This window comes from Macaca thibetana, chromosome 10 (assembly GCF_024542745.1).
Source record: "Macaca thibetana thibetana isolate TM-01 chromosome 10, ASM2454274v1, whole genome shotgun sequence".
Taxonomy (NCBI): domain Eukaryota; kingdom Metazoa; phylum Chordata; class Mammalia; order Primates; family Cercopithecidae; genus Macaca; species Macaca thibetana.
Window position 1 is genome coordinate 94,375,087 of NC_065587.1, and position 24,476 is coordinate 94,399,562.

The 24,476-nt window shown below is 37.4% G+C and overlaps 1 protein-coding gene and 1 non-coding gene across 2 annotated transcripts in view; both read left to right on the top strand.

Annotated features, from left to right (window-relative positions):
- The first annotated feature begins 490 nt into the window (after positions 1-490).
- The window catches only part of LOC126964028 (POTE ankyrin domain family member G-like), a 36,170-nt gene continuing 12,184 nt past the window's right edge, over positions 491-24,476 (top strand). The window contains exons 1-9 of the mRNA XM_050806891.1: positions 491-1,452; positions 5,869-5,983; positions 6,143-6,316; positions 9,178-9,284; positions 10,623-10,760; positions 13,249-13,319; positions 19,132-19,202; positions 20,585-20,629; positions 21,676-21,842. Of these exons, the coding sequence (XP_050662848.1) occupies positions 932-1,452; positions 5,869-5,983; positions 6,143-6,316; positions 9,178-9,284; positions 10,623-10,760; positions 13,249-13,319; positions 19,132-19,202; positions 20,585-20,629; positions 21,676-21,842 (1,409 nt within the window). The 5' untranslated portion in view covers positions 491-931. The remainder of the gene's footprint in view (positions 1,453-5,868; positions 5,984-6,142; positions 6,317-9,177; positions 9,285-10,622; positions 10,761-13,248; positions 13,320-19,131; positions 19,203-20,584; positions 20,630-21,675; positions 21,843-24,476) is intronic.
- On the top strand, positions 12,023-12,129 carry LOC126929989 (U6 spliceosomal RNA). Its single transcript, XR_007717413.1, has one exon. It is a non-coding gene; the product is annotated as a U6 spliceosomal RNA (small nuclear RNA).

Below are 24,476 nucleotides of genomic sequence, written 5' to 3' on the forward strand. Positions count from 1 at the left end.
CACAGGTAAAGCCAGTGCTGACAGTAAAATGTATTTCACTAAATGTGTATAATGGAAAAGTAGAAATTTCTCAAATAAAAATTTCAGCTATCACATCAAGAAAGTAGAAAATAGTAGCAAAATAAAATCAAAACAAATATAAGAAAGAAGCCCGAGCTCTGAGCTGCAGCTGTGGCCACTGGCAACAGCACCGCCACGAGTGCCTTGTGGGCTTTCCTCAGAGGAGCCTGTCAGCATCCTCCAGTTCCAGGCGCTCTAGCTCCAGTCCTGCTTCAAGAGGCTTTTTCCAACCAGAGGCCTCTCCTCGATGGCCTGAAGGCTCGGCCAATTCCCACGAAGTTTGTCGGGAACGCAAGGCTGTCACTGATATTCGTGGCACCAAGACTTGTGCGCAGGTTGCATACATTGGCCACTGTCTGTGCCACGTGCAATGACGGACTGAGGCGCGCACACCGCACGCGCACGCGCATAACGGCTTGGCTTGCCTGTAACGGCTAGGCCTGGCTCTGCGTTCCTGGCTTGGCTCCGCGTTCCTCGCTTGGCTGGGCGTTAATCGCTTTGCCCAGTGTTTCTCGCTTGGATTGGCGTTTCCTCCCTCGCATTCCTTTGCTGGGCTTGACATTTTCTCTGCTGGGCTTGGCATTCCCTTGGCTGGGTTGGGTGTTTCCTTTGGGCGGTGGGAGGCGGGGGTTGGCCCTTCCTGGGGAGGGCGTGGGGTCACCCCGGGTGGGCGTGGGCTTTCCCCGGGTGGGTGTGGATTTTCCCTGGGTGGGGTGGGCCGGGCTCCAGTGCTGGGGTTGGCAGGTTTTGGCTGGGATTGACCTTTCTCTTCAAACAGATCGGAAACCCAGAGTTTCCTGCTAGTTGGTGAAACTGGTTGGTAGAGGCGATCTGCTCGCTACTACCGGCCTCCCCTGGCTGTTCAAAGCAGATGGTGGCTGAGGTTTCTTCAATACCCGCTGCCTCCGCTGTGAAGAAGCCATTTGGTCTCAGGAGCAAGATGGGCAAGTGGTGCTGCCACTGCTTCCCCTGCTGCAGGGGGAGCGGCAAGAGCAACGTGGGCACTTCTGGAGACCAGGACGACTCCGCTATGAAGACACTTAGGAGCAAGATGGCCAAGTGGTGCCCCCACTGCTTCCCCTGCTGCAGGGGGAGTGGCGAGAGCAACGTGGGCCCTTCTGGAGACCAGGACGACTCCGCTATGAAGACGCACAGGAGCAAGATGGCCAAGTGGTGCTGCCACTGCTTCCCCCGCTGCAAGGGGAACGGGGAGAGCAACGTGGAAGCTTGGGAAGACTACGACGACAGCGCCTTCATGGAGCCCAGGTACCACGTACGTGGAGAAGATCTGGACAAGCTCCACAGAGCTGCCTGGTGGGGTAAAGTCCCCAGAAAGGATCTCATCGTCATGCTCAGGGACACTGACGTGAACAAGACGGACAAGCAAAAGAGGTAACCGGGCCTGGGCTGGGAGGAGGCGGGACGTGGGGGGATGATGGGGACATACCCTCCTGACTGGGTAGGGGTCCTGGCTTTCTCTTCCTCCGCAGGCCTCACACCACCCTGGGTGTGGAAACCTCAGAGAGGTCAGGGCACAGGCCCTTTACGAACAGCAACACAGAAACAAAACTTTAGCTGATTTCCAATCCGATTATAATTTCCCTCACAGAACACTAATAGACTGTTTTAAAGTGACTTAACTCGCAAAATTAAATCCATGCAGCAGATTATTTTTAATGTACATATTTTAAAACAATGTTCTATACATTATAGAAAGGTGTATATTGAGAACTAAGTCCCATAATGTATCAACTTCTGGGCTAAATATTTTTCAATTAAAATCCAATATGGATTTTGTATCAATGTACCCTATGTAAATATGTCCTTTACTGAGGAACCTTACAAGGAAACTGAAATGGGAAGATGGTTCGTGTCCTTGAATAGGAAGATTCATTTTTCTTAAGATGTGAGCTTTTGCTGTGTTTATCACTTTTACATAAGCCAAATAAAAATAGCAAAGTTTTAGCATTTTTAAACTGCACATCCTGTATTTTATTGCTGTAATAAATTAATTTTTTGTAACAGAATGGAAAAAGACTTGCTTTTCCAGATATCAAAATGTGAATGTGCTATTTCCACAAATTGTTTACTAACAGCTGAAAATATATCAATGAATAGAACAGAATAGGAAATCCAGAAATACCCAAATATATGTAAGAATTTAGCACTTGATAATGGTGATGTTTCATATTGATAAAGCAAGATTAATCATTAATAAATGAAATGCATGCTGTTTGGAGAAAACTAGCTAGATTTTTATGTCACAAAAGTAATTTCCTGGAGTATAGATTAAAAATTTTAAATATACAAAAGGAGAAAAGCACCAGAAGAAAACACAAAAGCCTATTTATATATGCAACTATTTATTTATTTATTTATTTTTCTGGGACAGAATCTCACTCTGTTGCCCAGGCTGGAGTGCAGTGGCGCAATATCAGCTCACTACAACCTCCGCCTCCCGGGTTCGAGCAATTCTCTGCCTCAGCCTATTGAGTAGCTAGGATTACAGGTGCCCGCCACCACACCCAGCTAATTTTTTGTATTTTCAATAGAGACAGGATTTCACCATCTTGGCCAGGCTAGTCTTGAACTCCTATCCTTGTGATCCAGCCGCCTCAGCCTCCCAAAGTGCTGAGATTACAAGCCTGAGCCACTGAACCAAGCATATATGTGCAGATATAATAAAATAAGCTGAATTTGAGATTGGGCAAGGTACTTTTTTGCATATCTACCAGTGACCTGTGCACATAGGAAAACGTAGTGTTCCTGGTAAGATAAGGAAGGAATTTAATTTAGAAGAGGAATGAAATACTGTTTTCTATTTAAGTTAGAAGAGGAATGAAAGGCCGGCTGCGGTGGCTCACGCCTGTAATCCCAGCACTTTGGGAGGCCAAGGCAGGTGGATTACGAGGTCAAGAATTTGAGACTAGCCTGGCCAGCATGGTGAAACCCCGTCTCTACTAAAAAATACAAAAAATTAGCCAGGCATGGTGGCATGCACCTGTAATCCCAGCTACTCAGGAGGCTGAGGCAGGAGAATTGCTTGAACCAGGGAGGTGGAGGTTGCAGTGAGCTGAGATTGCACCACTACACTCCAGCCTGGGTGATGGAATGAGACTTCATCTCAAAAATAAATAAATAAATAAATAAATAAATAAAAATAAAAATAAATAAATAAAGGAATGAAATACTGTCTTCTATCCACAAAGTTTGTGAGGGTGAAGAACAGTGGTACTTATGTAGTTGCTGAAAGTTTAAGCCGCTGCAACTTTTCTAACACACTTTGATGATAAGAACCACATGTTAAAAATGTATATGCCTTTTACCTATCAACTCTATTATACTGAAATATCTATATGAAATAGACACATATGTTTTTCTTAGTATTGCTTAAAATAGCAGTGTATTAAGAAGAGCTCACATAAAGATTTTATGCAAAAATTTCAGTGCATCCATAGGATGAAATAATATGTAACCATTGAAGGTGTCAGTAGATACAGAGATATGTTGACATGCAAAGATGTACTTTGCTATATCAAGTGAGGAAAAAATCAGTTTGTTATACACATACACAAACAGAATCTGCTCTTGTGTTACCTGAAAATATGTAGAAAACATAATCAAACTTATTTCTGGGGATTTGTAAGTGAAGTTCTTCCCTTTCTCTTATCTGTGATTTCTGCAATGAATATCTGAAAAGTTTTAGTTAAGTTTCATTAGTAATGAAATAATCCCTGGAAAGAGAAGGAATGTGCTACTTGCATAGATACAAATAATTTCTCACATTTTATTATTTATTTTTATTCCTGTGGATAGCTATCTTCTGTGAACTTTTACCCTCTTGAGAAGTAGAGGGTTTCTGTTTACCTGTTCCTGTAGATTTTATTGTATATACATTTTATTATAAAATTATATTTTCATTATATATATAAACATGTGTAAAAGGTATGAATTATTTTAGTTTAGTTATATATTTATGAAAACTAAAATAGCAAATATAAATGATCATTACTATTGTAAATGTATTGCTCTGCTCAACAGGAGCATTCTTTAAAAATATTGAACTCCTAAGCTGTGTTTATGCATTCTTTCAATCCGTTTAGTCATCAAACATAAGCCAGACACCTATTATGTGGAAGGCATATTCTACCATCTCTCAGGATCCTTCCGTCTTTGAAAACTTAATATTTACCTGCTGCTCCCAAGCAAGTTGAGAGATTTAAAATTGGGGCATGAGGAGGTAATCTCAATTGAAACTTTTCCTCCCTCCTTTCAAACAAAAGCATTTCTGAAGGTAGACAATAGTAAAAGATAACCCTCAACTACCCTTCTGAAAATGTATAAGTCTTGGGTAAAGACTGTTTTAGTACTTTTAAGAACCAAAATGTGGTACACAAATTGCATGGAATACTATGCAGTCATAAAAGAAAGAACGAGAGCATGTCCTTTGCAGGGACATGGATGGTGTTGAAGGCCATTATCCTTAGCAAACTGATACAGGAACAGAAAACCAAGTACCACACGGTCTCACTTATAGGTGGGAGCTAAATGATGAGAACACACAGACACCTAGAGGGAAGTGACACACACTGGGGCCTATCAGAGGGTGGAGGGTGGGAGGAGGGAAAGAAGCAAGAAATAGAACTAATGGGTACTGGGCTTAACACCTGAGTAATGAAATAATTTGTACAACCAACCCCCTTGACACATTTTTACCTATGTAACAAACCTGCACATCCTGCACCTGTACCCCTAAAAGTAAACGTTGAAAAAAAGCTCCACAAATAGTTTCATAAATCCATTTTAAAAGGAGAAGAATTATAACAGTCTTAAATCCTAATATGAATGATTGGAAATATCTGATGTACATACATTGTATAAATCTTAAGTATTGATAAAAATGAGCCCATGCCATTCATTTGAATTTCAAGTTTTCTTCGCCTTAAAGTTTTTGAAAACCAAAGTAAGAAATAGATTATTTTTAAAATTTGTTTGTGTTTTCACCTCAGCCCTCTTATTCCATAGTTCTTTTAAGAACTAACATTTATCTAAATGCTAGTCATCTGACTGGAACCGCCCCAGACCTGTTATATTGTAACATATTCTACTTAATGTAAGGCACCAAGGACTGTATGATGCCCCTTTATTGTATGTCTCAATAAGAGAATTATTTAAATCCTGCCAATTATAGTTATAGTAAATCATGAATTATAAGTGGTATTTCAGTGTGAGAAATGGTAAAACATAGAGACAATGATCATCTTAGAATCACTAAAATACATCGTTACCTGTAATCTTTAAAACATACCTGAAAGTGTAGGTATAATTGTATTATCTCACTGAATTCAAATGTTGTCTTTAGTGGTATTAGTAAAAATTATAATATCTTACAATTACTGAGCTGTTATTTGTGTTAGGAACTATTCTATATCTTTTGTGTAGAGTCTTATTTAAGCATTACTGTGGTTTCCTCTGAGAAATCTACTCTTTTCATTCCCATTTTATTGATGAGGAAATTGAGAGCCAAAAAGGGTAAGCAACAGCTGGGAAGCATCAGAGCTTCAAGTAGGATTCCAGCCCACGTTGAATGCCATCCAAGGGCTCTGCTCTTCCTGTTCAAATAGGCTGCTCTTTCATTCATACAGTGAGTCATGAGGTAATAAGTAGTGTGCTTTCTTCAAAGGGAAATTAAGTTTGTTTTGAAGGCAGAGCAATAGCAGGCTATTCAGTGTTTGCAATTGCATGAATCATTGATGTAGCTGTAGATAGTGCACTACAATTTCCTAAAAAGTCTTCTCACTCTCATAGGACTGCTCTACATCTGGCCTCTGCCAATGGGAATTCAGAAATAGTAAAACTCCTGCTGGACAGACGATGTCAACTTGATGTCCTTGACAACAAAAAGAGGACAGCTCTGATCAAGGTATGCAGTAGTCAACTATATCAGCATGAGATGGCTTTGATTTCAATACATAGCATAAAAATGAGTTTTCTCATTTAAATAGAACTAGTTGGTGAAAGCTGTGGAATGTTGTTTTTAATTCCCAGGACTTATAATTTATTTTTGGTCTAATACTGACAGGCTGTACAATGCCAAGAAGATGAATGTGCATTAATGTTGCTGGAACATGGCACTGATCCAAATATTCCAGATGAGTATGGAAATACTGCTCTACACTATGCTATCTACAATGAAGATAAATTAATGGCAAAAGCACTGCTCTTATATGGTGCTGATATTGAATCAAAAAATAAGGTATAGATCTACCAATTTTATCTTCAAAATACTGAAATGCATTCATTTTAACGTTGACCTGGGTAAGGGCCAGTTTTCCATATTTGGAAGCTCAAGCATAACCTGAATGAAAATATTTTGAAATGACTTAATTATCTAAGACTTTGTTTTAAATATTGCTACTTTTAAAGAAGCATTAGAGGTTACAGTTTTTTTTTAATGCACTTGTGGTTAATATTTTTTTTAAAACACTGAATTTGCAAAAGGTAATACTTTTTTTTTTTTCAGTTTTTCCCTGCCAGGTTTTTTTTTTTTTCCCCCTAATGAATGTAAAATGACAAAATTTGCCCTGGAAATAGGTTTCACATTAAAACTCCAAGAAAACTTAAACATATTTCGGTGAATGGTAATCCTGCTACTTTGGCAAGTTCCAAAAAAAAAAAAAAAAAAAAAAAAAAACCAAACCAAAACGGTAATAGATATGAGGTGATGTATCTCTCAGTGGCAAGGCTTAAGATATTTCTGATTGCTTGTGAGGCAGAAGCGGAAAGGGAAAAAGACAGCAATCAGAAATATCAAGGCCAATTTGGAAATTAGGTAATGGAGGGAAAAGACTGTGAAGAGGTTTTGTGTGTGTGTATGTCTCTGCATGCGTGTGTGTGTGTGTGAGTGTGGTTGTTGCTGTTCATTCATTTGTTTCCTTTGTATGGTGAGACAAGGTTCTTTTAAATTTTAGAAAATGACAGTTTTCAGTTTGGGAGAGGGAGTTAATGGGTTGAAAAATGCCTAGAGATCAATTTCAGGAGGGCTCTGAGGATCCAGATAGGCAGTGAATAGGTGGTAATGTTGTGGGAAACCCTTGAGCAGAGGGAACGACAAGTTATTAACTGACTTAGTGTCCTATTCTGGTAAAAATGGCCAATTAGAGTCTCAACTCTGCTTTCAACCCTAGCATGTCTTGATGGGAAGGTGGGAGACAAGGGGCTTATAAGGAACGAGATCAGGTTGGATTTTGAGTTTACTAGACCTTGTTTTACTCTTACCGGGGAAAATTATGTGGTATTTTCAGCAAACGAGTCTCTCTCCTACTCTTTCCTCTTTTTGGCCAAATCCTCAAATGATAAAGGGAATTGGTTATGTGGATGAGAGATGAGACTGAAGTAATCGTCTATTGCACTAGCTTCCAGCTAGAGTTGTGCATTCCAGTTACCTCAGGAAAATTTTTAAATAGTCGACAAGTCTAGGCTTTCCCCTGAAGATTTTGATAGAGTAAGTCTAATAAAGCCTGGATATATATGTTTAAAAATGTTTCCTTGAAGCCAGGCATGGTGGTGCATGGCTGTAGTCCCAGCTGCTAGGGAGGCTGAGGTGGGAGGATTGCTTGAGCTCAGGAGTTCAAGTCTAGCCTGGTCAACATGAGACCCTCTCTCTAACAATGACAACAACAACAACAAATTTCTCAAAATCTGGATACACTCCTGCTTAAGAAACACTGAATACATAAGTGTAATATGTAAATTCTTATATCTCAGAAACGTAAGATATTTCTAGAAGAGTTGGAGTTGGATATGTGCTAATTCCTTTAAATCTTTCTTTTCCAATAACATTAATCTAACTTTTTTTGTTTGTTTGTTTTTGAGATGGGGTCTCAATCTGTTCCCCAGGCTGTGGTGCAGTGGTGTGATCACAGCTTACCACACCCTTGACCTCCCCAAGCTCAGGTCGTCCTCCAATCTCAGTTTTTGTATTTTTTTTTTTTTAGTAGAGATGAGGTTTTTGCCATGTTTCCCAGACTGATCTTGAACTCCTGGGCTCAAGCGAATCACCCACCTCAGCCTCCCAAAATGCTAGGATTACAGGTGTGAGCGACCATTCCTGCCTGAGTCTGACTTTTATCAGTGGTTGAGACATTAAAATGAATATTATTGGCACTATCTATCAGCTTACGGAATAATACCTTTTCCTTTATACCTTCAGTTATTCCCTGCCAATCAGAAGGTCTTTAGAAATTTGCAGTGAGTAGTCTTTCATTAAGTAGAGAATGGCCCTCTCAGAATTTTGTGTCTCTTTGTTCAGTTATTCAAGTGCTTAGGTCAGTAAGTCATTGCTAAGAGCAGTTTTCTCAATTAGAATTATAGCAAATTCTAAACTTTTTCTGTCAATTGAAGCTGTATTATGGACTATCCATTATGTCTCTTAAGTTTGCAGAGGTTTGACATAATCAGGATGGCAGGTTTAAACACTAAAATCCATGGAGTTATTAAGAATACAGACAGGAATTCTGTTAGTTTCAGTAATCCTGTGAACTGATTACCTATTTAGTTAACAATCTGGAAAAATTAAATACAAATAGATTTTAAATGAATAAAAACAAAAATTCTTAAAAGGGGCAGTATGAGTATTAATAGCAATTTTTATTGCACATTGGAGCTTGAACTTTTGGTAAAACATGTGAAACTAAAGAAATATTTTACATTCAAATTCTTGCTTTATACACAAGAATTTTGTCTTAGGGTTGGATAATATAGAGATAAAAGATACATCCCCTGCCCTCAAGAAGCTCTTTGTTTAAATGGAAAAAAAATCATCATCCAAAAGTGCCATGCCAAATGCTGGGTTAGAAGCAAAGAGTCTTGGAAGCAGTAAATGTTGAAAGTGAGTTTTTGAGATGATCAGAGTTGATGTGGTCAGGCAGCGAAGGGGTGTTTCCAAGGGAAGCAGCAGAATGTGGGAAAGCACAGAAGAGTGAGATGGAAGCAGCTACATTTGATTTACTTTCTATGAGTGTAAGTCCATGGGATCTTATATAAAGTTTCCAGTTCAGCTGAGAAATACATAATTGTTTGAATTACATATTGTTTTTATTTCATATTGTTTTACAGCATGGCCTCACACCACTTTTGCTTGGCGTACGTGGACAAAAACAGCAAGTGGTGAAATTTTTAATCAAGAAAAAAGCTAATTTAAATGCACGTGACAGATGTGGAAGGTATAGTTATTTCTTTTAATCTGTGTGTTGTTCTAGATTGATAGCAGTCACTCAAGTCATAAATAATAAATTAATAAGATTAAATTATACTTATTGGGACATAGTGATCAGTATCAACACAAATCAGTTAAGCAGAAAAACAATTATTTGGACTGGGCAACATGAAGAACAGTTTTAGTAGGATTCATCTTCTCTTATTGTATTGACTGATGTTATTTGTTGTATGACATTTTGGTTACCTGATATTGTTAGCTAAAGGGATTTCATATTAATTTTATGAAATGTAAACTTTAACTTTTAGTTTACTTTATGACTCAGTATTGAACTTCTTAACGCTTTCTAGTAGTTTTTAACCTCTGTGTCTTCTATGCTTTTCTGATAAATATGCTGTATGGAACATAAATAGGAGTTGAGAATCCTTTTGTCTTTTCAATGACTCTACTTTAAGTTGCCTTGTTTGAAGAATATTAATGTTAGCTTATCCCTACATGACAATTAATTGCTATTCCCACACACTATGGGTTCACAGCCTTTTTCCTTTTTTATTGCCAGTGTATTTTGATGTTTTTATTTTTAATTGGTATGGAGAGAGGGAGTGAAGATAGTTTTAAGTGGATACACTTTTCCTTTAATGAAGGCAAGCCGTAGGTGGGTGATAAAGAGAAAAGAGCTAGGCTTTGGATTCACACAAGACTGGGTTTAATCCCTAGCTTTCTTACTTGCTAGGTGTGTGACCTTGGGAATCTTATTTACCACCACACATGTTGTCATATATGAAAAGTAGGAGAATACATCCTTCAAAGTTGGCTGTGCATAAGTAAGGAAGATATATATGGCATTTAATTCAGTGCCTAGCACATGCTTATTGGCATCATTAACTGAAACTCCTATGACTACTATTCTTACCATTATTATTAATATTACTGCTTTCAGCAAGCAGAGAGCCCTTATTTATCTTACCCCCTAGCTGATTTTCTATTACAGCATATCAGTCTAGGGAAGCTGTAAGGAAATCTTCACTTAAACCTTTGTCCACTTCAGATAAGTGACACTAGCATTGTTTCTTGCCCATTAAAGGACTTTAATACGCAATACCCTTCTTCTACTACGCAATACCCCACTGAGATAAGAGGTTTCCTTGTTGTCCCTTCCTTTAAACCTTGTTGGTATTTTACAAAGATGAACACTTAAGCACCCAAGACGCTTATGTGTTTTAGTGCATGTAAATCTTTAATTCTGCATGGACAGGCAAGATGTTAAGTTGATAAAGTATATCAAATTAGCTTTTAAAATAAGTTTATTACAGTTCCTAAGGGAGAAATATCTCTGTCATTTTAGAAGTGCTCTGATACTTGCTGTACGTTGTGGATCAGCAAGTATAGTCAGCCTTCTACTCGAGCAAAATATTGACGTCTCTTCTAAAGATCTATCTGGACAGATGGCCAGACACTATGCTGTTTCTAGTCATCATAATGTGTAAGTGTTTACATTAAAAGGCTAGTTAATGCTAAATTGAGGATTAAAGTAATTATAACAATCGCATCTTACATATGAGGTGACATGTCATAGTGTGGTTCAGGTAGTTTTAGAGTGGCAGTCAGTTAGTCCCCTTCATCAGCCAGAAATCAGACAAAAAGCAAGACAAGTTAGAGGTACCAATGGGTGCAGGATTCTTTATCTCAGGACTTTTAGACCTTGATACTTAGAGATCCCAACATCGTTCATTTCATCCAAGTATAACACCTATGCATGGGATTAAAGAATAGTGTCATATCTTTGATTTTTCTGATTAGTTATTTGGGTCTTGAAATGTCCAGTTTAACAGAAAGCCTTGGACTGTCTTCTGGGTATTATCTCCTACATACTCCTTGAGTTTTTCAATAACTGAAGGGATTCACTAAATCCAAGGAAGACAGTCCCTTTTATCAAGTCAGAAGGAGGAGGGAAAAAAAGGACATTCCAGTCATTCTGATGTTTCACTTGCTCCTGTTGCTGCATTGTTGCCACTCAAATGGTCCTGCTGCCTGGTAATGGTTGATCTTTGACACAAAGATGCCCTTACTGATTCAGAGTCCTCAAGTCTTCATGGCAAGTCATACAGTGACTTTGAAGTTACAACGTTTGTATGTTCCCATACCCATGCTTATTTGCTCAGCCATTGTTCCCAAAGCACCAGCACCCTGCTCTGACCGCTGAGCATCCTGCCTTTATCCGCAGACAAAGTGAGCAAATTGACCCTTCCCCCCATATTCAGAACCTAATGTGGAACCCTCGTCTTAGCCAAGAGTTAGCTGAGACCTTCATGGTACGAGATCCTTTGAGGCCGTTGTTGGTCTTTTCTCTGGCAGATATTAATTGGGCTTGTTCTAAAGGGTCAGAGGGGTTCAAATAATATGGCAGAAAGAGATCAGTGTTTGTTTCTTCTTTGCTACCAGATCTGTACTGTGAGGCACCTGTATATCCTGTAGAGAACCTTAGGCAGTAGAAAGTTCCATATGAATCTTCCCTGAGCAGTGGCTCCCAGTTGTGGTGGGCCCCTTGAGTGATTTGTTTTACACGATAATGAAAATCGTCCAAGCTGCTTTCATCTGTAGCTCAAGATTTTAAAATATTTTTAAATTCTACCTCACAGGAAGCCATTGAAGAGAATTCTCAGAGTCTCAAGTAGGTTAGTTGGACTTAACAGAGCCAAGCCCTGTCCATGACTCATCACTAATCATGTGTAAAAGTAGGGCTTTGTGCTTGCTTCCGCAGCACATATCCTAAAATGGGAACAATACAGAGAAAGTTAGCATGGCTTCTGCGTAAGGAAGCAGCACAAATTTTTGAAGTGTTCTATATTTTGGGCAGTCAATGGAAGGTTATTTGATTATTTGCTGACTAGCTCTAAGGAAACAGTGTGAATCAAAGCAACATGGGTGCCACCAAAATAATGAAATTGTGATTTGCACTAAAAAAATAGTCATGTAAGATGGTCTATGAGATGACTTGGAGCTGAATAACATGTTCAGTGCAAAATATGTTGTTAGTATGTATGTCAAAAATTAGAGAATGTCAACTTGCAACTTCTTCATGGAAACTAAAAAAAAAATAAAGGTAGAGTTTTGGTCTCCATGTCAGCTGCAATTGAACATCAATATAAAGCATTATCTTAACAAACATATGCTGGCTCAGAGTTGGAGTCAGTAGAGAAGGATCATTGGTTCAAGCCAGGTCTTAACATCTATTGGTTTTTCTGCCCTTGGTGTGATTGGTCAACTCTGTAATAGTGGACAATCACATTAGCTACTTTAATGAGATATTATGAGTAAATTTAGTTACAAACTATGACATAGTTGGGATGTCCTGAATTATAAGCCATAAGGAGCAGAACAACTAAGAAGTAGAATTAGGACTTAATAACATTTTCTGAAAACTACATTTGCATATTAGAATCTATGAACAAAATACACACTGGGTTTTATTTGGGATTCCGAGATAATTTCAGTCATGAAGTTTAGGAACAGATTATTCCATTGCTTTACTATTTCTCTGAGCATTTAAAAAATGTTATCTTGTTAAATCATTATAACAGCCTAGTGAAATAAGGCAGCAAAGCCCTCACTTTGTAGAAGAAGACATTGAGCCTAAGAGAAGCAAGTTGTCCAAGAACAAATAGCTGTTCATTATGGAGCCAGGACTTTGCTAAGCAGAGTTGGAACGCTTTCTATTATGTCATGCTAATGCAAGCTAATTTGCTGGATCATACTGCTCTCGATTTGTGAGCATTTCACCTTACATTTTTTCCTTCTTTAATTAGAAGCTTCAAGAGAAGTTTATAGAATGTACTCATAAGTGGATGGGATAATACTGTTAAGTTCTGATATTATGATATTGTTTGAAATACTCTAAGAATTTTACATTTGCTAAGTTTTTTATATCAGTATTAAAATATTAATTTGGTTTATTACATTTTTATATATAGAATTTGCCAATTACTTTCTGACTACAAAGAAAAACAGATGCTAACAATCTCTTCTGAAAACAGCAATCCAGGTAAGACTTGTGATAGTGAATTCCATTAGTTCAGTTGTCCCCAACCTCTCTGGCACCAGGGACCGGTTTTGTGGAAGACAATCTTTCCATGGGCTGGGGGAAGGTGGGGATGGTTTCAGGATTATTCAATCATGTTACATTTATTGTGCTACTTTATTTATATTATGATTACATTGTAATATATAATGAAATAATTATACAACTTACCATCATGTAGAATCCGTGGAAGCTCTGAGCTTATTTTTCTGCAACCAGATGGTCTCATCTGGGGGCAGAGCAATGTGAGACAGTGACAGATCATCAGGCATTAGATTCTCATACGAAGCACACAACCTACATTCCTCAGATGGGCAGTTCACAACAGGGTTCATGCTCCAATGAGTATCTAATGCTATCACTGATCTGACTGGAGGCAGAATTTAGGCGGTAGTACAAGCCATGGGGCTGGCTGTAAGTACAGGTGAAGCCTCCCTGGCTTGCCTGCTGCTCCCCTCCTCCTGTGTGGTGCGGTTCCTAATAATCCATGGACTGGTACAAGTCTGTAGACTGGGAGTTGTGGACCCCTGCTCTGGGTGGTCCTACCATAGATAAAAAAGTAACAGTAAGGAATTTTTGATCACAAAAGAACGCTGAAGCACAAGTCATGTTACATATGCTTGTCCCCACAAGGTCTCACTATTACTGACTTCATTCCTCCTCATTTGAAGTTGGAAAGAGACACATTTACTTTGTTGGAACAAGGTTAATTGGTTAATTGTCATGATAACAGTAATTTTGTTAGAACAAGATGCTGTGCTACCATTTGCTAAAAGATTGTCAAAATAAATATACAAATTGCCCAACTCTAGGCTCAGGAGATTATAATAAAAGTAGAAAAATGTTTCACAATAACAAAAATGCTAGTATGCTACCTGGTTGTGGACACCTAATACATTGTATAACCGAAACGGTGTGAGGACAACTTTAATTTAGCCACCTATTTATCAAAGAGCTTTTGTAAGTTAGGTTTTATTAGTTTCAGGAGACAAAGATGAAATAGATGTAGTTTTGATCCTTAAGGTGTTCATAATAGAGCTGTCTCCATTTCATTTCTGTGCTTTTTCAACAGAATTTACAAAGAAAACATTTCTATTTATGTTTTCACTTGTCCACTTAACAAATAACTATCAAATGTCTTTTAGATACTAACCACTTGTCTAACACTATGAAACACAAACAATTAAAAATACAGACAGGAGCTTGTTATTATCATTGTCATTTTTTAAAATTTTACTACTTCATTCAGTGCTTACTGTGTGCTAGATGCCCACTGGAATCTTATAATTATAATTTATTATATATTGATTATGTGCCAGACATATGTGATGAGGAATGAAAGTTTTGAAAAAAAAAAAAGTAGGTATGATTCAAGGGAAGCATGCAGAGTGAAAAGAATTTTTCTAGGTAAAGAAGCAGAAGAATAATGTTTGGCAGAAGGAACATGCAACAAGATTGTGTGTTGGCCAGAAGGAACATCTAAGGAGATTGCCTGTTTGGCAGGAAGAGCAGCAAGTGCAAAAGACAAGATGTTTGAGTGAACTTTGCAGGGTTTCTGAGCAGTTCACTTTTGCTAGCACCAAAAGTGTGAGATACCAGAGGTTGGGAATGAGGTGAATACTTAGCTAAGGCAAGTTTATGACAGACTTTTTAATACTACAGAAATGAGCAGGTCTTATCCTGTGGGCCATGAGAAGCTTACCAGGTAGAATGCTTTGGACTGCAAATACTGATGAGCAGTGGCGAAAACAGTAGGAACCAGAGTTGTTTTGTTTGTTAAGTGATATCCTAGGGATCCCTCTTGTCCCTCTTTCTGTGCTGTTGACAGTGTTTTATTCATGTCTCCTTTCATGGTTGGCTAATCTGCAACAGCTCCAAACATCTTGTTCTCAAAACACAACATCTCAAGGGCTTCTTTTCTTCACCTGTTTCTTCTAAACAGGCAGAAAACTTAGAAGCACACAAGGGGCTTCCTGTAATATTTCATTGGCTGTGTTACACTACCTGCTCATTCCCAAACCAGGTACTGGGAATGCAAATATGTGATTAGCTTAGAATTAATGTTTCTCTTTCTGAGGCTGAGGAGGGAGATTGGGATAATAAATATCCCAATAGACTTGTGTTTCTTCTGCAAGAAAGAATAAGGAATGGCTATTGGTAGGGAGCCGACAATGTTTGCTGCAGGGGCTCATTGGAGACATGGGAGCAGGGGAGTCACAAGATTAAATTTGAGTATTAAGGCATTCTGGTTATGGTGTAAAATGGGTTAGCAAGCTTTTTCTGTAAAGGACCAGGTGAGAAATATTTGAGACTCTGTGGTCTCCGTCATATCTACTTACCCCTGCTGTTGTCTGCTGTTGTAGTGTGAAAGCCACCATGATTCTTTGTAAGCAAACAGGCCTGACTGAGCTCCTATAAAACTTTATTTACAAAGCCATGAGGCAGATTGGATTTGGACTGTGGCCTATAGTTTGCTGGGATTGATGGAATATAACCTTGTAAAGAAACCAGGAGACAAAGGAAACTTTTGCAGTAGTCAGCTATAGTTTGCTTGTCACACATCCTTGGACTAGTATCAATGTATTATAAGGTTTTCACCCATCCGTGGTGAAATAAAGTTAGGAATCTCAGTTACTCATTTTAATATGTTGGCCTTTGTTTTTATGGTGTTATGCCTTTTTTATTTGTTTTGCTTACTTTTTATTTCATGTAAGAGCTAACATTAATAGCTGGCGGTTTTCTTTTAAATAAGAGCCATTTTGTAAAGTTTATGTTCCCAGTGGCAGTGGGAATATAAAGCAGAGGCAGAAGAGAGGTATAATTAATATGATTTAGTGATAATTGAATGAGAAAGGCTTGGGGGACCGAGAGAAATGTCAGATGGTTTCCAGGTTTCCAGGTGGTACACTAGTATTTAACCTGGACATGAAGAAGGAGTAGGAAATTTTCTGGTGAATACAGAAGAGCAAAGAGCTGCAGGTCAGCAGGAATGACCATTTTTTTCCTATGCATGTTTAATGGAATATTCATGTAGGATATTTTGAGTAGGTAATTGGATAACCAGCATTTATAACTCACATCCTACTAGTTTGACTCTCAGTAACAAGACTTGTCAAAGACCCAAGAATCTGAAAGTTGATGAAAATGTCCATGTGTATCACCATCAGTGACCGAAAGTCAGCATCCACAGAACACAGAATTGGGACACATGATCCTAGTAGATAAAGATGAATATCAGAGTTATGTTCCTCTTAGGGAATGATAGTCTCCATGACCTGTGTGAGTCATGGCTGCCAGAAAAGAAAGAGAGCAAGGAGTGTATCAAAGAAGCACAGCAAATTCAGTCCTAGAGTGCCCTGCTTGACTTCATGTCATAGTTCTGACTTCTAAAATACCATTTTCTGCAAAATATGCTTTCTGTTTTTCCCCTCTTGACGCCTGCAACCAAACAGAATCCCTTTAGCAGGGCATTTTTGTGTTCTTTCTTTAAGCAAAGCAACATATAAATAACAAAAAGAAGTAAGAGAAAGAGTGTTTTTTGTATAGGCTAGTAATTAATGTAAACTTGAGAGTGAGTACCAGGATTATACTTAGGATTTACAGACTGGGTAGGAAGACTAGGTAGAAATCTAAAGATCACTGACTCAAACACATCATGGTTTCATTGCTTTATTGTCACAGCTCTGAATCCACAACTATGAGTTATATTCATATGCACTATAACTTTAGAAAGCACCTTCCCAAACCAAATATTAAGTGATTTATTGTAATTTCTTTGATTATTATAGAATTGACTTTCCAAGTGTTCATGAGAATTATTGAGAATTTGCTACATAGTAACAGCTCAGCTGTGTCCACATGAACTATCTGTCACCTTGTCTTAAGGAATAACAGCTCACTAGGAATATTGGTTTTGGCATTAAAATGATCTTTATCTAAATGCAGATAGGACCAGGGATCACTCTTGAACATTAATGTCCAAGCATCTTAAAATTACACATAAGGCTTTCATAATCTGACTTCTGCCCCACTCTTCATCTTTAGCCCTTTTTCCTGTGCGCCCTTTCTCTGGCATTACTGAGCTGCTGGTAATGTCCTACTCACTCGTTCACTCTTTCAGGCCTCACTCCTGCTCTTGCTGCTGTGTGGAATGCTGTTACCCTTTCCTGCCCTCTACCGCTTTTAATCTGGCTAGCCTCAATATTTCAGTCTCTGCTTGGGCATGTGTTCTAGAAAAGCCATCTGTGATATGCTTTATTTTCATTGTTTTTAAACCCTAATGCCTAGCATGTATGTAGCAGGACTCAATAAGAAATTTCTGAGTAAAATAAAGACTGTTTTTACAAATATGATGTGCAAGACTGTCCCCTGCAGTCTTGGAGCAGAGGGGACAGACATGTGGGGGAATAATGTACAGTTCAGGTGGTAAAGATGCAGTAGAAAAATCAGTGAAGTACGAAGGCAGCCTCAAGGAAGGAGGTACCTTTTTATCTAGGGAAAGACATGCAGAATCAAGGAAGACTTCACACAGCATCGCTCTTAAAAGATGAAAATAAGGCTTGTTGTGGTGGCTGACACCTGGAATCCCAGCATTTTTGGGGGCCTAAAGAGGTGGATCATAAGGTCAAAAGATCAGGATCATCCTGGCCAATCGTGAAACACCATCTCTACTAAAAAAATGAAAACTAGCTGGGCATGATGGTGAATGCCTGTAATCCCAGCTTCTTGGGAGACTGAGACAGGAGAATCGCTTGAACCAGGGAGTCAGAGGTTGCAGTGAGCTGAGATTGTGCCACTGCACTCCAGCCTGGTGACAGAGAAAGACCCTGGCTCAAAACAAAAAAAAAAGAAGAAAAAAAAGAAAAGAAAATAAATTTGTCAGAATAGTGGAGGGAAACATTTTAGATATTAGGAAGACATTGTACACTAATAAAGGCATTAGTAGTAATTTTGCAAATCATTTATAAGGTACTATTGTTGCAGAAAACAGGAGGTAGGAGAGACCCAGTGGGTGAAACAGGAGGATTTTATTTAGGTGCACAGCAGCTCAGCAGATTTGCTTCCAACAACTGAGTCCTGAACAAAGGCAGAGCTTGGCTTATAAAGGCAAGCTTACAGAAGCAGAACAAAGGTGGTTAATCATATAGTGACAGTTTTGCAACCTCAGCATAGCTTGTGACTTTGCAACTACATTGAAGGAAAACAGAAACTTGCAAAATATATGCATTTGTAAAAATAGCTATGAGTAAATGCTGCGGGGAAGGGAGGATGGTAAAGGAGTTTGTTTTCTTAACCTTGCTCTGGGATGTCTGGACCCATACCTGTGGGCTCTGGCTTCTCGGACAGGGTCAACATGACCTTACCTGGGCCCTGCCTGTTACTATCCTTAGAGTCAGAGTAGCTAAGTGCAGGAAAACTTGTTTCTCTTTAAAACTAAATTTCCTTCTCATTACATTTTCTGCTTCATGATTAAGAAGTGGAGAACAACACACTGTGTTACCTTATATGTTTCTACTGTATTTTAAAGTTGTGTTTCTGGTGGTTTTGTTCATTTATGTTGGGTGGATGAATTTGTGAGTGAATCTTATCAGGTGTCTCCCCAAGTGGTTTGTTGAAGTCTTAGAGAATGATTTCCTAAGTAACTATTTCATGAAACACTAAACACTCAATTTATAAGATAAAATAAAATGTTGTCTTAAATCTATTTTTATAAAGGCAATAGTTTTTAACTGTTCTAAGTGGTTCATTTTAACTGAATATATGGATTTCTCAACAGAACAAGACTTAAAGCTGACATCAGAGGAAGAGTCACAAAGGCTTAAAGGCAGTGAAAATAGCCAGCCAGAGGCATGGAGAATTTTAAATTTAAATTTTTGATTTAATGTTATTTTCTTTGCTTTAGTAATATTAGATAGTTCAAAGGAAATTACCTTTCAGACTAGGTTTTGAGAATCAATAGATTCTTGTTTCTAAGAACTTTTTAATAGAATCTTAAAATTTAATAAATTCGCAATCTCATTAACAGAAGAATCAATAGATTCTAATTTAGCATTTGAAATTTAACTTAAAAACATAACCACTATAAAATTTAAAGTACTCTTATTTTACAATATTCTTATTTGAAATATTCTTATCTACCTTTTTGATTAGCTTATAGGTAATCTTTCCTTTTGGAATAGAGGCAAAAGAAATTCCAGAACTTTGTTCTTTTATTTTTACAACACCCTGACATGATAAAGAAAGTAACATCAATTATTGGATTATATTATTAAGCAATAGAATTATGAACAATGTAACACTGATGGTCCCTGACCTGGATTCATGGTTAAAGAGTAATCATGGCCAGCGCTTGAAAATCTGCAGTTTTATATTGCAGTCACTGATAGCAAGGTGAAAGATATATTCTGCCTTGTGGTCTTTCACTGACCTCAGCATTTCTCTTCAGGGAGGGAACCAGGTCATAAAAGCAACCCAAATGCCTATTACAAGAATCATATCTTGCAGAGTGGGACCTTTGGTATTAGTACAGAAACACAATAACATTCGAACTTACTTCAGTCGCAGAAAATCAGTACAGATTATTAAAATTTTTATCCACTGTAATTAGTACACGTTAGAATATATTAGAACTGGACTAAAGGAGATCATCTAGATACATAACACTATCATATTACAACATGTAATTTCAATTAACATTTAAGAATTTACATTTCTTTCTGTTTGGTGTTGATTTCAGCTCCTAATAATTGAAAGCGTGCCTACAATCCAGTTAGTAATCTGTAGAGGCTCACTGGTTAGGGTTTGGTGAGGTAAACTCTTTTCAAGTGAGGAAGATTTTGCAACACTACAAATCATCTGCTGATGCATTTTTGGTAGATTTAACACAGAACAAATTAAGTTTAGTCCAAACAAATGGTGACAAAGTTAAGTTTGCTGGTTCATGTTTTTCTTCTCCCTTTGATTAAGGTGAAATATTTTTCACATGTTAGTCAGAAGCCAGTGATGTGGCAGTAGCTGAATGTAGATTAAAATTTTAATTTTTAATTTTAATTAATTATTTATTTATTTAACTATTTTGACAGTTAAATTTTAATTTTAGTTATTTTCTAATTTTTCTTTGTCCATACTTGATTGCTTAAAATAAAATTATTTTTAAAACATGCATTCCAAGAGAGGAGACATCACAGAAATACAACAAGCTAATTAACCTTCTATTTTTGCATTTACAGGAAATATCTCAAGAACAAGAAATAAACAAGGATTGTGATAGAGAGGTATACCTTTATATTCAAATGTTTCTGTTGAATTCAATTTTTACATTATGTTGTTTAACAAAGTGTACTAAGTGTAGGCATACATGATCCTATCATGTAAGTAGCATAAATCATCAGTGAAAAATTTAATATTTAACTCAGAACGAATTCTGTACATTGAGGTTTAAAGAGATACAAACCCTAGAGATACTCTTTCATTATTCTCAAATAATCCTGAATGGTGCTGTAAAATGCTAGGTCATGCCACTTTAGGAGCTTTGGATCAATCGTTTTATCTTTTTTGGTTTTAGTCTGATTATCAATAGATAATGTGGCTAAAGAAGATAATTTCTTATTCTGTGTATCTTCCAGCTAGAAAATTGTATGACTATTGAATGTGAAATTTGGGGAGCATCTCATTTTCTGGGATTCCATGCTCCTACCTCAGCAGTTTCACTCTGCTCCTTGTGTTGTGGCAAACTTTGGTTCCCATGTTTCAGTGAGAACCATCATGTTTTTGATAACCCAGGAACCAAATGAAAAAAGAATGGTCAAAGGCAGTGGGGGAGAAGAAAATCTCAGTGCAGAAAAGGGCAATCTTCCTTTCTATTCCTGAAGCCCCACAGTGTCTCATCCTCTAAATCTAACTGCTTAATGTAAGATCTAGGTGGTAAAGACAGAAGAGGACACATTTTGCGTCTTTGTCTTTTCATTTGTGTGTTCCCATGAGTCAAATGGGGTAAATACATATATAAGATTCTGAAGAGTGGTTGGGAATAAAAGCACAAAATGAAGGAGGGCCCTTTTTGAATTTTGGAAAATTCTATTTTATTCAGTCAAACAGAAATAAAGCAAACTTTACAAATATTTCAATGATACACTAATGATATGATAATTGCATCTTAAAATTATATGGTAATAGTTATGTATATATGATCAAACTTAAGCGTGAAATATTTTTAATGACTAAAATAATGATACACTGAGTCAATTGATAAAATCAATTAAAAAGGTTCTTTTTATTCAATAAAGTGATAACCATCCTTAATATCAAACTTCCACTCAAGGTTGAAGAAGTAATGAAGAAGCACGGAAGTAATCATGTGAGATTACCAGAAAACCTGACTAATGATGCCACTGCTGGCAATGGTGATGATGGATTAAATCCACAAAGCAAGAGCAGAACACCGGAAAGTCAGCAATTTCCTGACACTGAGAATGAAGAGTATCACAGGTAAGCCTATGGCAACATTTAACAGGAGACAACCATGTGCTGTCAAACTAATCCTAATTTGGCTAATATTCATGATTAACAAATTTTGTACTTTTGCTAGGATATTCAGCCTCACCTGGTAATCAGAAAAATGATAATCAGCAAAAAACGAGTTACCATTTTTTCTAGTCATAAATTTATTTGAGAAATAACCAGTATTGGCAAATTTGAGGGGAAAGGCATTTTCTTTTCTTTTTAGTTAACTTTTATTTTAGCTTCAGGGGTACATGTGCTGGTTTGTTACATAGGTAAACTGTATCATGGAGGTTTGGGCTACAGATTATTTCATCAGCCACATAATAAGCAAAAGACCCAAAAGGCAGTTTTTTGGTCATCTCCCTCCTGCCACGCTCCACTCTCAAGTAGACCCTGGTGTCTGTTACTCTCCTCTTTGTGTCCATGAGTTCTCATTGTTTAGTTCCCACTAATGAGCAAGAATATGTGGCATTTGATTTTCTGTTCCTGCATTGGTTTGTTCAGGATAATGGTCTCCAGCTTGATCTGTGTTGCTGCAAAGGAAATGGTCTCATTGAAAAAGACATTTCGCACACTGTTGGTGAACACATTTCAAACATTAATTTAGTAGCATATTCACACACACATATATAACATAGTAAGGATATATATGTATGTTAAGGATATTTATATAGATTTGTTACATATATACTTATGTATAAGGACATTTATTACAGCATCATTATATCAAAAAGGTGAATCCTTTTCAGTAGGAAATTATCATTATCAAAAGTAAATCCTTACCAATAGGAAATAACTCAATTTTCATTCCCAGAAAATAATGTAGTATGCAACCATTTTTTTTACAAATGAGGTTATAGAGTAAACTGATTATTTCACAATTAAAATGTATTTAAAGCCTTTAGTTTTAGATAACACATCTTAAGATAATTTTGTTAGAATTCTTGTAATATCTGCTGTGTTGCAAATGGAAGCTACATGCTACATTTACACTCTACCTTGATTGCTAGTTATTAAATTTTTGTTGTCAGTGCCTGAGTGCTGAAATATTGGATCTTCAATCTGAATATTGTCAAGGGATTGTACATAGGGATCTATATTTAATATAAATGTTTCAGTATATTGGGTAAAACTTTTATTAAAATATATCAAAGGATCTTTCATCTACTAAACCAGGAGTTGGCCAGATTTTTCTGCAAAGAACCAGTTAGTAAATATTTTAGGGTTTGCAAACTCTCTCTCTCTATATATATATATATATGTGTGTGTATATATATATATATATATTTGAGTATTTGAGACAAGGTCTCTGTTGCCCAGGCTGGAGTGCAGTTGTATGATCATGGCTCACTGCAGCCTCAACTTTCTAGGTTCTAGTGATCCTCTCACCTCAGCCTCTCTACTAGCTGGGACCACAGATGTGCAGCATCACACCCAGCTAATTGACTCTGTGGACTGTAGAGTGAATAAGCATGGCTGCATTCCAAGATACTTGACTTACAAAAACAGGCAGTGGGCTGGATTTGGCCCACAGGTGCTAATGTGCTGACCTTGTGCTAAAAGGAAGGTGCTGCGAATGCAGTAACTCTTACTCATAAAAGTGTCCTGCATGTGTGACATTATCCTTCCTTTGAGAAAAGGATATATTTCAGTATTCACCACACCATAGTTTTCCACAGTGACTTCATATAATTTTTAAAATTTCATTTATAAAATAAGATTATTTTCAGCATTTCTACCACTTTATTCCTGTTGATAGAACTCAGTAATTTACTGTGATCAATTACTTTGTATATTTGATGAGTATCAACTGTTCTAGAATTGGCTGATTTTTATCAAGCAAGAAATACTCTCCTTGAAACGTTTAGTGTTTCTTGGTCTTTACGTGTAAGCATGAACAAAGTGATATTCAGCTTATGGAATCTAGAAATGTTCAAGGCAACTTTTAGTTCTATAGTTTTAAGAATTTAACACCTCAGTCTGGCATTTTTAATGCCACATGTGTATAATTTTATAATCTTTAAAATATATAATTGTTATGTAAAATTTGAAGACTACACCTGTTATATAAAATTTAAAACTAATTGTCTATTACTTTTCCATGACTGTGGAAGAAAATGACAACATTCTCAGTCATGACTTCTAAGTATGGTGTCCTTAAAAGAACTGTCTACACTCATGAACCCAATTTTCTTTTCATTCACTCTTAATCTCACACCAGTAAGTCTTCAGTTTCAGCACTCCTCCAACATTGTTTTTCCTCAAGATTATCACTAATTTTTTTCTGTAATAAATCTAGGCATTTCTCTTACACTTCATTTTATTTAGTCTGTCAACAGTATTTGAGCCAATGGAGGACATCTCCTCTCTAACAGCGTCTTCAACTTGGCTTTCAGGACCTCACTCCCTCAGGCTTTTCCTCCTGCCTTTCTAGTCCATTCATCATGATCTGTTTTGCTTTCTCCTCGTCATCTTTCTCCATTTTGACATTATTTTTTTCCCAGGGCTCAGTCCTCAATCTTCTCTCTCATTACTTTTTCTTTTTTTGAGACAGAGTTTCACTCTGTCACCCAGGCTAGAGTTCAGTGGTGTGATCTCGGCTCACTGCAACCTCTGCCT